The sequence below is a fragment of the Pomacea canaliculata genome, linkage group LG5 (genome assembly GCF_003073045.1).
Source record: "Pomacea canaliculata isolate SZHN2017 linkage group LG5, ASM307304v1, whole genome shotgun sequence".
NCBI lineage: Eukaryota > Metazoa > Mollusca > Gastropoda > Architaenioglossa > Ampullariidae > Pomacea > Pomacea canaliculata.
In genome coordinates, this window is record NC_037594.1 from 28,653,157 (window position 1) to 28,668,547 (window position 15,391).

Sequence of the window (15,391 nt, forward strand, 5' to 3'; positions counted from 1 at the left end):
TAAAATGATTTCTGGAGATGATGTGTCTGTCATGGACTGCTGTGAACAAACTGCCGTTATTTCACGTGTGAATGGCATTCGTCAGTGAACACTGGTCCTAGTAGCAGCTTTAGTATTCACAGTGCCATCCAAAATATTCCATGTTTTCCTTGCATTAGTCACAAGCCATGCTCATTGAATGTTATATAAATGTTTGCAGTTCAATTGCTTTTAAATCCTGACTGACCTGCTGAAAAAAATGTCAAAAGATGGAGTAGAAACTCAAATACACCGTGGAGCAATAACCGGTGTAAGGAGGACATTCTTCAAAACATGAAAGCTCGAGAGTGAAGCATTAATCAAAACTTTGTGAGCATCATAAGATTTGAAAGCCCGTTGTAGAAAACAAGACACTTCAAAAGCAATCCAATCTGACTTTTATGAAAAAAATCCACGCTAAATTTAACTAAGCTATTTGCATTCTTCTTTTTTACCTTTGAGTTTATGAAACGAAGTTGTAGCTTTCTGATAGAACCTGTCGCTCAGTTTTACTTTTAGGAAAAAGGACATTAGCTGTGAAGATTTTAAGTCCAGTTCCTGCCTAACTTCTCTACAAAAGGAAAAAAATAAGCTTTTCGAACGAAACATACGACATCGAAGGAAGATAAAAAAAAAAAAAAACTTTCAGGAAAAAACGTTAAAAACGTTAAAAGCACAAAAATACACGAGGGCGAGTTTTACACTTGCTGTAAAGGTTCCTGTCTAACTCACTCTTTCCCCACACCTCCCCCCAGACTGTCGCACTTAATTTGTGCTTTTACAGTGCATTTAAATTGCAAACGATTTACCATAACGACTGGTGAATTCCTTAATGAGAAATTTACTTGTCCAAGGATGAAAATTAATGAAACATGTTTCAAAGGTCAGTCAAATATTTCCTCCGCAATATTTTTCTGTTGATAGTATTCAGCCATCATCACAGTTTGGCTGCTCACTCTTCTGTGTATAAAACCATCCTAGCTTTTCTCTTTTAAAAAAAAATAGGAGTATTTTTAAGTTATTTTACGCAAAACATCCCTAAGGTCGGCGAGGCTGACTATAAGAGTTTTTGGGGGGACCCACGGTGCCTGGGGAGGACTCCTGTGTTAAAAAATGCTTGACTTAATTTAGCAGTTTTTGAGAAGCAAATGAGTACGAAAAGTTCTGAACCGTTATCTTTTCGTGGCAGAATTTTCTTTCTTTCATTTCTTTCTTTTTCGCCTAGTCTGTTCTAATTTGATTTCTCAGCGGGGAGCTTGTGGAAAACCTTTTGAATTGATTTTTTTCTTCCGTTCTCTTACATGACATGTTGGTGGAGTTGCTCTTTCTTTCTCTTTACTCTTTCCTTAATTATCCTATTATTTTTTCTGAGTGACTGACTGACTGACTGACTGACTGACTGACTGACTGACTGACTGACTGACTGACTGACTGACTGACTGACTGACTGACTGACTGACTGACTGACTGACTGACTGACTGACTGACCATGGACTTGAATAGGTGGACTGCTGTCTGTCTGCCTCTTGCGAAGTTCTCCACCGAGAATAAAGTCATTTTTCTCCCAGATGTAGGTATTATAACTAAAGAGCATTAGGCCAAAGAATTATGGGAAAATATGAAGGAAGTCTGAATTTATTCATATTCTCGAGGATTCTTTAGCCAAGCCTAATAAAAGATGTGTTTGAATTGTTCTCTTTGTTCTTTTGACTGACAAAGAAAAAAGATGCTGAACAATTGTAACAGGTGACATTTTTCTCCGGTTAATTCTCCAGACACACCTATCGAGCACTAAGTGAAGAGGCAGGCATGACAATCCAGAGATCGAGTATCGAACAGCTGCCAGTTAGCGAGCAGAAGCCAGGCAGCTCCACACAACCGCCGTCTGCTCCGCGCCCGTGACGTCACGTGACCGTTGCTATAAGACAGCCCCCGACGCCAGACCCCGCAGCCTTTCATCGTAACATCAGGAGTAAGTGGGCAACGACTGCTGTCCACTGCTTCATCCTCCTTCTCGTCTGGTCGCTCGTCCCAGTCGCTGGCCAGTCGTTGCTTGTCCTGTCACCCTGTGATTTCCGCAAACGTCGGGTTGCCGGGCAACGCTTTTCTCCATCAGGTTAGTATGAACAGTGTTTTAAATCCTAAATTCTGAAATTTTATTTCCTGGTTCAAAAAAAATGTCTGGCACCGGCTCGGAATAAAGCAGAAAAGCTGCTGAACTTCCGTCTTTGGAGTTTCTGATAAATTCTTGTTGTTTGTTTATTTGTTTGTCAAGAGAAAAAAAAACTGTTGATTGATATTAAGAGCATAGTGACTGAAAGGCTAGGAAAGAAATACGTGCCAACTACATTCAAGGGATTAATTTTTATCAAATAAATATCTGAGTTTTTTGTTCTTCAATATTTTTTTTACGGTGTTGACTTTATAAAAGATTGTGTGCGTGCGTAAGTGTTTGTTTGTTTGTTTGTTTTATATATATATACAGGTGCATTATGAATTTCTGATTAGTAATTGTAGTTACTTTTTAAATGCTGTGAGATTATTTTATAAGCAAGAGGTTAGTGCGTATAAATTTTCATGATAATTATTATTGTTTCAACTATTCATCATTACTATTTGTACATCGCCATGAGCTTTCGCATAAAGGTTGGGATATGGTGCTATAGAAGCGAAGGTTATTATATATATACTTTTTTGTTTTAATACCTACTGAACTAATGTTATGACTAGTAATAACATATTCTTCATTCTCCATCAAGATTGCTTTGTACAGTCCGTGGTACGGACAGCTCAAAATATGAAAAACATTTCAACTACATTCACCAACATTTCCAGATTTAAAAGCAAAACCGTTCTGCAGATAGTTAACATGTTTAATTCACCGTGAAAAGCTTGCTTTATCAAGCTTTCATTCATTGACAAGCAGAATGAGTTTCTTGGGAAGATTTATTTTAAATTGAAGTTTCCACAAAAAAGGGAAGATGAGATTAAATGTTATTCAACTTTGGATTGAGTTTGCATCAGAATGAAAATAGTTTGATCTTTCAAATTAAAGATTCTTGCCTATGTAGCACAAGATTAACAATCTCTTGCTTAATTTTCGAATAAAGACAGGCCTGTACCCCAGGGGATGTATAAAAAAATGTTTTCAAAATGCCGAGGCCACGGTACAACTTCCAACTTAAATGAGAACTCACAAATGTGAACCTGGGACCGCGAAACAAACCTGCTAAACACAGAGAAAACATTCCCTTATCACACGGAAAAAAACATTTATTATGACTAAACGTTTTGTCATGTAAAAACACTCTTCCTGTGTATATACACACATTTATTATCACAACTAAAAAAAAAATTATGATCGCTTTTGTAAGATTGAACATTCATTCTGTGCTTCAGTATTTAAAATTTTTATTTTATTTTTTAAACTTGAAATTAGAAGTAATTACTTTTAAATGAGTAAAGTTGTGTAATCAAACATTTTTCCATATGTCAAACTCTTTTTAAAGCCAAACCCAAGCGGAACAGGTCTGGAATAGCATTCGACTATTTCAAATAAGGGGAAAAGGATAAGAATCTTAGCGGAAAATCTCACTTTTCAGAAGGACTTGCAAATGCTTCGGTGTCCATTCTTTCCGTACGAGTTAAATGGTTTTCAACCTGAACCTCTAAATAAAGCTACATAATGTGGAAGGGAATTTTCTGTAATCCATTAGTCATCCATTATTACAAATCACTTCCTATTTTAGGAAACTAATATGAAGCATTCAATTTCAAAATAAAGAAATATTTATTTAAAGGGATTCTAAAGGCGAAATAAAACTGCTTAGAATTGCGTACATCTCGATATTTTAGAAATGACTCTTTTTTTGCTTCCACGAAGTCTCGTTCTCCGTCACGTGCCTATTGTGGTTTCCAAGTGACAACCACTCGAGAATGTGCTGCACCCGATTGCCCGAAAAGATGAAAGATTCAAAAATAGCCTTACAAGCCTTACACACAGAGTCATACGATAAACTGACGTCGTAATGACCTCAGACACTTCTTGTCAGAGACTGACGTCTAAGGAGACTGACATAACAAGACTCGTCTGCTTCATCTCAGCTATCATTACTCGGCGGAAGGACACAAAGGTCGATTTCACTGGATTTTTTCAATGTTTAAAAACATCGGCACACCGAAATAGTGGTAATAAAAAACAAATCTTTATTTTCCTGTATTTGCTCTCGTGCTCTGTCTTTGTAACAATATATTTTACGCCTTTCCCTTAAATTAGATTTTCTTGGCATTTTTTATCCTTTGCACGAAAACACACTGTTGGGATTCTTTTGCGATCTTACCTTTTCAAAATAATTGCGCAGATTCCGCAGGAAGGTAGTCGGTACGACGGGCTTGGTGCGCATGCGTGCTGAGACCGATTCCATGCGCATGCGGAATATGGCCGTCACTAAACTGGATAATGGTTTATTAATCCCCTTGCGAGGATTTAAAAGTCCCCACGTCCCGACGAACGCAAAGCTTTCGAAAAAAATTGTTGTGAAACTGCATCTTCTAAAAAAGTTGAAACAGGAAGAGGCAAGATATCGCAAGGCATGATGTCACCTTGTTCTCGCCGACAACAACCCCCCGAAAAAAAACTGTAAGAGATAATAAACATTAAAAGATGATTTTAAGGTCAAGAAATTGTACTACAAATTACTAATTTGTATAAGTATAATGGGAGCCGAGGCTGTAGCCAAAGTTAATGATTGTTTCGCAATGAACATCTAACTCATAATTTCCTTCTCAACCTTTTCTCTCTTAGTTTCGCCAAAGATGCGCTTTGATTGCCACGTCTGACCTTTGCTAATAATGATGAAGTTTTTATGAATTTGTTTGTCTCTTGCCTCGTGCCCAGATCTCAACGAGCGAATTGCTGGGCGAGTGCTGCTCTGGAAGAAAATTGTTGCAGCGCAAGACACGGGAGGTGGGGAGGGAAATGTCTGGAAATAACTTTGATGAACAAATTACTGTACTCAGTTTTCGCAGCTTGATCTCGCTCGGTGCCCTGCGAGAGACTGCGAGATGTGCCTGGGGCTCGAGCCGCTCTTGAGCCTTTCGCAGGCTCCTTTAACTACCGGAAGTGGCTGGTGCAAGCAATACGTGGAAGATTATTGCCGAAGGAGACTTTTGCAGTACAAAAAAATGTATTTTCCCCATTTTTCCCCTGTTTGTTTCTGATCCGTGTTTGTGAGGGGATGTCTGTTTGCTTGCGTAGGCAGCTGAATGGATGTTTGTGAGGAGGGAGGGATAACTAGTGAGAAAGAGAGAAGGAGAAAGACAAATAGAGAACGGGAAAAAACAAAGAAAAAGAGAAGAAAGATTGAGAGAAAATGTTAAAGTGTGAGAATTAGAATGTGCACTAGTAGGTTCTGTTCTCTGTAAAGATGTATTTCTTTTTCTACATTTTTCTGTCTTCTTTCCAGCTTCTTGAGTTTTTCTGGACAATCGTTTGCTCAAATCAAAGCAAAGCAAGGATGAGCTAAGTTCTTCAGTAAACTTTCCTTTCCTTTTATAAAACACTTAAAGCTAGCAGTTAAAAAATACCGAGCACTAATTAATCGCAGCTGCTTTCAACTTTTTTCCAGTTTTCTTGTCTTCATCGGTCTTTGATGTATTCTTTCCATTTCTCCTTTATTCCGTACGCGTTTTGCTGGTGATAAACAAGTTGTTACCTGCTTCTTTAATTTGGTTGTTTTGTTAAAGTCTTCTGTACAAAGTAATTTGAGCACCCTAATTTTTTTTAAACTTCATCGAAAGTTGGATGTTTGGATGTTTATTCACCAGGATTCTGTAGACTCAACAGGGAGGGCCAAATGATGTTAGGGACTTTTTATTCGGAATCATCCAATCTCTGGTTTTATTGCCGGCTCTGACATTCGTTTGACTTTATCTAAAATACCTGCAGACACACTTGTCTTCCACTGGCACCCAGTTAAAGCAGCTGTGAAAGCAGGACTTTAATCTTTGTAACAGTCTGATCTTGCTTTGTTATTACCAAAAAACAAAATTTATCTGTGAACATTTTTATCAGCCCTGTCGTCAACAAATGTTAAAGTGAAGTTTTGTTTTCGCATAAAACGCAGTAGACCATCTCTGCCTTGATTGGATTTACAAGTTTCAAGAAATGGACGTGAAAATCTAATTAAGCAGATGGGCTTGGTGTTGACGGGGAAATAAAATGTTGTAGCCCATTATTTAAATGGTTGGTAAAGAACATTAAGCTGTTATTCTTCTTAGACACAGAAGATTCATTGCAATTTACGGCTTGCAATGTGAAATGTTGTATAAAAACTTTATTGCGACTTTGCTTCAAGAAAAAAAAATTGTTAAAGATTTTCATGTCTGAACATATCATCGTAAAACATTTGTCTACTAATTCTGATCTTGCAGAACATCCAAACGACAAAACTTGTGGTCCTTGACATTCTGACCTTTTTAACAAAGGCTCTTCAGGCTACGAAAACCCCGTCGGCATCTTTGATCTTAATGTCACAAACAAAAAAAAAAGTCGCAGCCTACGCAAAGGCTGGTTGCGCACGATGCTGGAGACACGTGACCGATGTCGCAGCTCTCTTCCCACGACAGGACTGTCATCAGTCACACTCATCCCGGCGCTCGTGTGCGAGGGCGTGCCCTTTACGTGCACGTGACATGAAAGCAGACTTAACTTCCAGCCTCATCCGATTCCTGCATCGTTTGCCAGTCTCAGAGGAGATAGGTGGAGATGGAGATCAATCTCTAAATAATATTCTATGGTGGAACATTACTGGGTTGATCAGCATGGATCCTTCTGTAAAGACATGACAACTATATATGTACCGATATCAAAGTTTTTTTTCAAAAAGTACAAATTTTTTGTGTCTGCTGTAAGAAAAATTTGTTTATGACCATACGAGGTCTACATATATGTAGAGGGATGCTACTTGACAAAACGAAAGTTTAACCTACATACATGTTACCAACAGGGGAGAGGTTTTGAAGGTTTGTTTCTAAAAATAAATAAATAAATAAATTCAGTCTGGTGATTGTGCATCAGTACTATGTTGCAACAAGCGCCAAACACACTCACTCATCCTATAACCAGCCTCAAAGTAAGTACATAGAGAACAAAGTATCAGTCTCTTGCGTGCCTCACACAACTGTACCAACACACAAACAAATCTTAATAGGCTTTATGTCTCTCTATGTCTGGGGAGACCTGCCAGAGAGGCATTTCATGATCGGTGGTAATCAAGTTCTATGCACACACACACACACCCATACGGTTTATTTACTATTATTTTTCATTTTTGTCCTCGTGTAGTCTTCTAAATAAATTTGGGAACCTTCTTATTTACAGAGGACAAAGTCTGTTTTTTTGCGTTTATCATTTTCCAAATTCATCGTATGACACGGATTCCCCCTGGGAAGCATTCCTTTTTCTATGCAATAACTTGCTGAGTGAACCCAAAACCCTGGCTGTTGTTCTTGGCCATAGTTATTGTCTGTATCGTTGCCAACTGCTCAGACATTCCAGAGCGATGAAAGAACAGTGATGACTAGATGGTCTGCAGCCACTCTTCTCCCTGGGGACTACTCTCCGAAAGATTTGATGAGGTTCTTAACACTGTCTGACAGCTAGTGGTCATTGTCCAGTGTCCTCTCAAGACCGATGTCGTGACAGATGGCCACCACTGAGAAGGTGTGACAGTTGTGGAATAAACTCCTCTCTAGAAGAATTTCTGCTTAATATACACAAGCACGCGCGCACTGAGTGACATTTCTGCCTGTCAGTGGGCGAGTAAATGATGAGGGAAATAGAGGTATGAAGTAGACAGAAGTGTGAATGACTAACTGAAAATGTTATATTTAACAAGACATTCCCACGAAACTGTGATGTAGCTTTGCTGACTGAAGGAGTTTGTGTCTCCTACCTGATATCAGTCAATCAAACCCATCCTGTAGTGTTGCTCCCTTTACCACCATTAGAATGTGCACGTGACAACCACATGTTACCTGTAATTATTTGTGTGATCTGGAGTTTGCCATGCAATTTGACTATTTCTGTTGAAGGTTTATTCTTTGTTTTGCGAAGATGTCCTGAATTGTCTTTGGAAACAATGGGTTCTCACCTCGAAACACACCTTCCCAGCTCTCCATTTATTCTAAACATCTTTTTCATCGCGCTCAAACCTTTCAGACATCATCAACAGACGTTCAGTCATCTAGCATTACGTGTTGTATGGAGAAAACACAGACCCATAAATCTGGATTAAGGAGCTTGTCAGAGGCTTTCTATAATTGTCTCTCCTACACCTTGGCTGGCAGAAACCAGACCTCTCAAAATAAACCACCTGACCTAGAAAAATCGTCAGGTGTAGAAACCACTGCGACAATGGCTGCGATGATACCGAGCTTTCTTCTTCCTGCTGCAGGATAAAAAAAAAAGTCGGAAAAATGGAGTTTGTTCAACTTTTGTGAAGTTATCGTTTAAAGTGTAAAGGGACGCAACACATTGCCGTTCTTTTTCTTCTCGCTCGTCTGTGTGTTAATTATCTGCCCTCGTCGTCGCGAGCTCATCAGCGGCAAGTTTTCGGGATTCTTTGAAGGGAGTGTCAACTTACCCAGAGTTCCTCTCTGGAAGGCACTTGCTTTCTCAGACGACAAAAAATCGTCTTAATTTGATATCCAGGTGTCAAAAAAATTTCTTTACGGATCACACGCGGTCAAAAATCATTCAACATATTTAATAGCAGACTGCTTTAGGATATCTTCGAGCTGTAGTGGTTCCAGAATTACAGGTTTTTAACATCAAAACTAGGCTCACGTTACTAGAATTTTAACATTGTTTCTCATCTGCATTTTGTATTTTTATGCGAAACAGTTTGAATAATTTTACTTTTTCTACCACCCGACTTCACGTAGAATTTTCTTGTAGTCATTACATCCTTTTTCAGACAGATATTTTTTAATTAGAAAGACTAAATTGTAATGTAAATTCTGAAATATTAAGGGATATGATGGATTCAGATCAGGTTTACAAAAAAGAAAGTGGAAGATATATTACATATTCCTGCTGCTGAAACTAAAACAACAAAAAATATTGTAAAAGGAGACGACAGCGAGATTGATGTGTAAGCTGAGAGAGAGAGACAGTTTTTTTTAAAATCCCACAAACTTTTCCAATCATCTTCTAATGATGAAATTATTTCTTAACACTGCACATGTAACAGTGTTAATTTTTTATGTCAGGGACAAGAAATGATCTTCATTTTATATTTAATTTAATTTTCGATCCAGTTTCCCCAAACTTTAAAAACTGCGATTTTTCATGCGTCTGAGGCTGTTCATGGGAAAAGGATTGCTTTCTCGACAAGCTTAGGAAAAATAAGTAATGAGCCGAAGGCTGTGGTCATTTCCGGCCGTGATTTTCAAGTTTGTTCATTTATTTATTATTTCCTCCGGGCAATCTTAGGAAAATTAACTAAATTACATTTAACGTGCTTTGCATCCCCCATCATAACATAGTTGTTATCCTCCTCATCGTCAACTTATTTACTTAATTTTCGTAGCCACTGTCATAGAAGAAGCATCAACCAGCAGATGCAAACACTTATCTTCATGTCTACCGTGGCCATGTCACGTGACTGACTTTGTGGAGCTCGTCTATTGTTTGATGTAACCCTCGATGTATCTGGCTCATCTGAGACACGAAGCATTTTGTCACGTGGTTAGTTTGGCATAAACTGTAGTTACTAAACAGAGGTAACTTACCTCAGGGTTAGCTATGGACATATACCCTGATTCTGAGCGAAGGTAAAGCAAGGTAACGGGTAAAGAAGTTCATTAGTAAGGTCCCTAGGCATTACAATAATCACTGTCTACTCTTCTCTTTTTCTACAAACATTCAACGTTGCTATTCTTCAGTTTGATTGTGTATTATTTATTTATTTATTTATTTATTTTGTTGTAAATAATGTTTCTGCTACTGAAGATGACAGTGCAATACTATGAAGCACGATGCCAGTTGATGACAGTCCGTGAAAGAAGATTCTCATCTGTCAATCTCTACAGGGCGTGTTAGACCGAATATTCACATCCTGGTTATGATTCTTTTTTTTTTCTTTTTTCTTTTTTTTTTTTTTTTTTTTTTTTTTTTTTTGTATGGTAGCACAAAAGCTTTATAATGAATTTGTCTGCTGTTTTATTGGAAAATGGTTGTTTCCTGCTATTCATCCTTTCACCCATTAACATGACATCTCCAGCAAATTATGAGATTCCAACAGATGGGCGTAATGGTGTAGTAATCAGAAACAGGGAAATTCACCCGTGTTGACACATTGCGGGTAGGATGAGTGGCAGGCCATTATTGTCAACATGGTTATTTAGTTTGATGCTTTAGTTTTCCGGTTCATGTTGCCACGACGACCACGATTTGTTTTCCTCGCACATCCACGTATGTGTGTGAGAGAGAGAAGGTAGAGGGGGCATGTGAAAGCACATAGACAAACGCATGAACACAAACACTCCTACCCTTCAAAATTCATGCAACACTAGTGTCTTGGCCTCATAGTCTTTAAAACCATTCAGTCAAACCAGGTACAGATGCAGACTATCTTCATAAAACGTGTAGCAATTTTCGCGAAGACATAAATCTTAGGCACCATGATTGGCATCCTTCAGAAGACGAAGAACAAAAAAAGCTAAAGTGCAGGTCTTGGCATGGGAAACATCCAGGACCTCAGGTATTCACCGTGCTGTATGGCAGCCGTAATGATGTAGCATTTCCAGCGAAAACAGCAATCCCAGTAAAAACTTTCGATTAGAAAATTAGCCGTGCACCCTGCAGTTCTTAATCTTGCTGTCAATGCAGACATATCTCCCGGGAGACACTTGCCGCCGGCATCAATCATTGGAGACCGACATTCCGCCATTTGCATGCCCCTACACCTGACAGAACCACCACCATCCCCATCACAAGTGAACAGGTTCCTTTCACGGCTGAGCAAAAATGTTGCTGCTGATTGAGCAGGCTCTGTTGGTGGAGTATTGACAGCTGAGAATGATGAGTTGTTTGTACTTCTACTACGTGATTGTCTTCAGCCACCAAGACGCAGAAGCAAAAGTTTTGGCATCGAAATTTCGGGATGACAATGTGGGAGCATCCTTGTGAAGTGTTTACTGTCGAGCAGAAGAGGCATCCTTGATCATTTGTCTGAACGCCTGCAGTTAATTCTGTGTGTTTGTGTGTGTGTGCAGACAGAAGTGAGAATAACGTGGGTGTGGATATCTATCAAATACCTTTGACCCCTCGCCAGGTGACAAATTTATTTCTGACTGTTTCTGGAGGACATTGCAGGCTTATGAATATCGCATGATACGTTTATTATTTTGAGGAAATATTGCAACGGCTTAGTTGTTTTATTTTTTCTTTTCTCAATGTAATGTCTTCTGTACATGTTGAAACGCCAGGCTGCTGGAAGTGTATGTTCATTATTATATTCTATTTGTGGGGTTGGTTTTTTTTTTTTTTTTTTTTTTGTTTTTTTTTTTTTTTTTTTTTTTTTGCATAACGTAAAATTTGGTTTATGTCTGCTGGTAGCACTAGCAGCCTTTTCAAAAGCAACTTTGCTCCAAACCCGAAGGTTTACACACAAGCCGGTTCGATACTCCTCTGACGAGGGAACTTTCCCACTCACCACCCAGAAGACTTTACCGTGAAATTTATACATGATTCCTGAGTGGATATGGGTAATACCCTCATAAACAATAGCACAAAACAAGCAAAGTCTTTAACACTTCCTTCTCCAACGACCGTAAAGGGTCGAGACTACTTTTTTGAAATTACAGTTATTCATTGTTTATTTGCATCGTGATGAGCAAAACAACACGAAAAAAAAAAAACCACGAACAAAAAGAACTGCTTGTACATTTATCTCTGATTCTATTTCAGATACACTCGCTGACCAAAGAAAAAAAAAATGGTAAAGAGCATCAGCATCTCCTTATGCCTACTCGTCGTTGCCGTTGCTATGGTGACGACAGTCAGAGCCTTCGGGGCCGACCAGCCCCAGCCGGTCCCTGACTTCGGCAGCCGCTACTACGACCGGAAGTTCCAGAGCTGGCTGATGAACAAGCGCGGGCTTGGAGACGCCGACTACGAGGGTTTCGGTCGTAGTTTCGGCGACGAGGATCGCTTCTTCAACTGGCGGGACTACTTCGCCAACGGCGTGTCCAAGCGGCAGTTCAGCTACACCCCGGGTCGCTTCGGGTCCTTCCGCCGCCTCTTCACCAACGGCCTGCAGGACTGGCGCAACACCTTCACCAACGTCAAGAAGCGATCCGTCAGCGACGACCACAACACCGCTGCGTGAAGCAAGCTGTAGTGTCGGGTATATTCCACCCCATCCCTCCTCACATGTCAGTCTGCTATTAGCACGCAGTCCAAGTTAACTGATTGTTTTTCAACGGTTTCTTTCTTTCTTTATTTTTTATTTGTTTATTTATTTTTAGTCACCCCACCTACCAAATCATGAACGATGTGCAAGAAGCGATCAGAGAATAGTTTACAAGATTCACACAAAAAAAGGTGTCAGACTTAGCTTACTCTGCGAGAAATTAAATTTAACTGTATTTCTGGGGTTGACTAAAGAGTGCATTCATTTCTTGACAGATTGAATTTTCAGTAAATTCTATTTTTGGCCTTAAAAAAAAAAAACGGTTTCAGGGTGTTGTGTGTTTACACTATGAATGGCGAGTGGTTTGAAAGCAAAGCAAGGCACGCTCAGTGTACACCGTAGAATACAATCAGTTCAAACCTCGATGCATCACTAATTCTGCATTTGACTTAATAAAGGATGTTACTTTTTGTTGTGTTTTTATTTCACCTGAAGGATGACAAGTGGGTGAACATTTTAAATTTTAATTAAATCTTACAAAGCTCATTTGAGATTTTAGTTCACAAAGTGCTTGCATACCTTGATTTTTGATTTTTTTTTTTTTTGCACTTCTCATTCGTTGACTGCTTAAAACTTAAAACTATCTGGAGAAATTTTACACACACACACACAACACACACACACACACCAACACACACACACACACACACACACACACACACACACCACACACCACACACACACACACCAACGCACGCACGCACGCACGCACACCCACATACATACACGGATATGGTGCAGGAGAGGGATCATCACACTAAGATCTATAGGTATGTGTATAAACACACATGCACGCTCAAACAAACATACACATATGCATACACATGCATCTTTGTGTATGTGTGTGTGCGGTTTTTTTAAGGTATTTATATACATATTCAACACTGCATCGTATTTTCCTTTTTATTGATGAAGTCTGTCTTCTCCGTGCCATTGTTTGTCCCCTCCTTCCTCTCACACACTTCTTTTACTTCACACAGTTGAGCGTTTTTGGTGTTTGAAGAAGATTGATAGTGTCTTCTGAGCTAAAAACGAACCTGATTATTTTCACTACTCACTCTTTATTAGGCGCAGGCGCGTAATGAGTTTATTTTGAGTTCATACAATTGTTGGGAGACTATTTGAGACAGATGGGTCAGTACAGTCTCTAGAGGGAGATGAAGCGTTTGTTGGCCATGACATTGTCTTCTTCTTCCTACAGACATAGGAGACGGTCTCAACATTGATAATCGAACCAAGGCGAGAGGTCGAAACGGATTCTTCCCTTGCTATGTTGGGAGAGGGGGCATCAGACTAGGACACCTTCGCTTACCCAGTCGTCATCTGGCCTTTTTCATGTCGATGCAGGTTCTCAAAGCAATTTCAGGCAACTGATTTCATTTCAAAACAACAAAGTAGCCTCTAAAATTATTTTAAACATCGGCATCGTTTGGGGGTTAGTACTTTTCATCTTTTGATATACTTAAATCGACATCTTGTTTGTATATCCTAGAGTCCAAAAAAGTGTGGGCTAATTCTTGCAAATACATGCATTTAGTGTTCAGTTTGTGCTTTTGATCCTGCGCGTGCTGCGGCCCGTTACTCGACCGCTAGCTGTCAGGGGCGAGAAATCTGTCGTGCTTCTGCAGGGACGACGATGAGCTCCCTTGTCTGACAGTCGAATTAAGCTGAGTATAGCGTATTACTGGTGATGGGATGACAGGAGAAAGACCAGGGAGGGAGAAGAGAGTATTGATGACAGAAGTAATTGAGGTTCATTAGCATCACAGTAGAGACCGAGGGAGGAATGTCATCAACCCTGTAAACATCCAGAAGCCTTTCTACCCAGCATGCAGCGCTCGTCTTACAGGGCGCGTGTCTTATTCACCTAGATACAAAGGTTAGGTTTTCTCGATCACTTAGTCAAAATGACTCCATGTATGCTTCTTCGTGCTATCACACATCCTGATCACATTAAATAAAACTACTGATGGTATATGATCGCATTAACTTTTAAAACAAGGCCAAACCATCGATTATATTTCGGTTTACCTATCTAAATTAAATCCGAACTCTCGAATAGTCAGAGGTAAAAAAGCTCCAACTTTATGGCTGTTGTCTTTTTAGTTTATTGGCTCTAAGTTTAAAGGAAATGGAGATCAATGACAGAAAAAAAGAAATATAAAGTACCAATGTAACACTTAATTATTGCAAGTCTGTTGTTGACTTTAAGAATGTGAAAGTCCGGCTGATAAACTGCTGCATGGTTAGCCGAGACCTGACAGCCTACAACTTACGACACGCAGAGTTGGCTTTGGTAAACAGCCAGCAGTCTACAGTCGTACCAAAGATATTAAATACTATTTACTATCTTTGGTCATACATCCCATAGTTTAAGCTTGTGACAATTTCGGATCACTGTAACCTGCTCATCCGCCAAATTTCTTCCATCTTTTCTGACCTAAAAAACACGGGCAATACGAAGATCGAATCGCAATAGTCAGCGACTATACATAGATAAGATGAGACTTATATGTTACTAGTAAGTCAGCTCTAGTTCTGTTCTCACATTCGTTCTATTCTGTTCCTTTTCTTTTCTGTGTCTACGTCACTAGAGAGACGACTAGAAACGTTTTCGCTCGTGTGTATCTGTTCTTTTTAAAGAATCCTGCCTTCTTGCTTTGGAATGTTATTTCTATTTCTAAAGATACTACTTAATTTCTATTCCTGTTGTAGGCCCTGATATGCTTTCGTTCATGAGTAACCATATACTTGTACCCGTTTTAAAAAATCCCAATTTTCTTACTTTGCTTCAGACTTGTGAGATTCAATTTGACATCTTAATATCTTTAATAAGGAGTTTTCTCTTTACAACAGAATAACATTGATGTAAAGGTTCGAAACGTAGTATTTAA

At 39.2% G+C, this 15,391-nt stretch overlaps 1 protein-coding gene across 1 annotated transcript; it reads left to right on the plus strand.

Annotated features, from left to right (window-relative positions):
- The first annotated feature begins 1,951 nt into the window (after positions 1-1,951).
- LOC112565281 lies at positions 1,952-12,907 on the plus strand. The gene is made up of 2 exons (XM_025240647.1): positions 1,952-2,134; positions 11,993-12,907. The coding sequence occupies exon 2, from the start codon at positions 12,021-12,023 to the stop codon at positions 12,411-12,413; it is 393 nt and encodes a 130-aa protein (XP_025096432.1). The 5' UTR covers positions 1,952-2,134; positions 11,993-12,020; the 3' UTR covers positions 12,414-12,907.
- Positions 12,908-15,391: the final 2,484 nt, after the last annotated feature.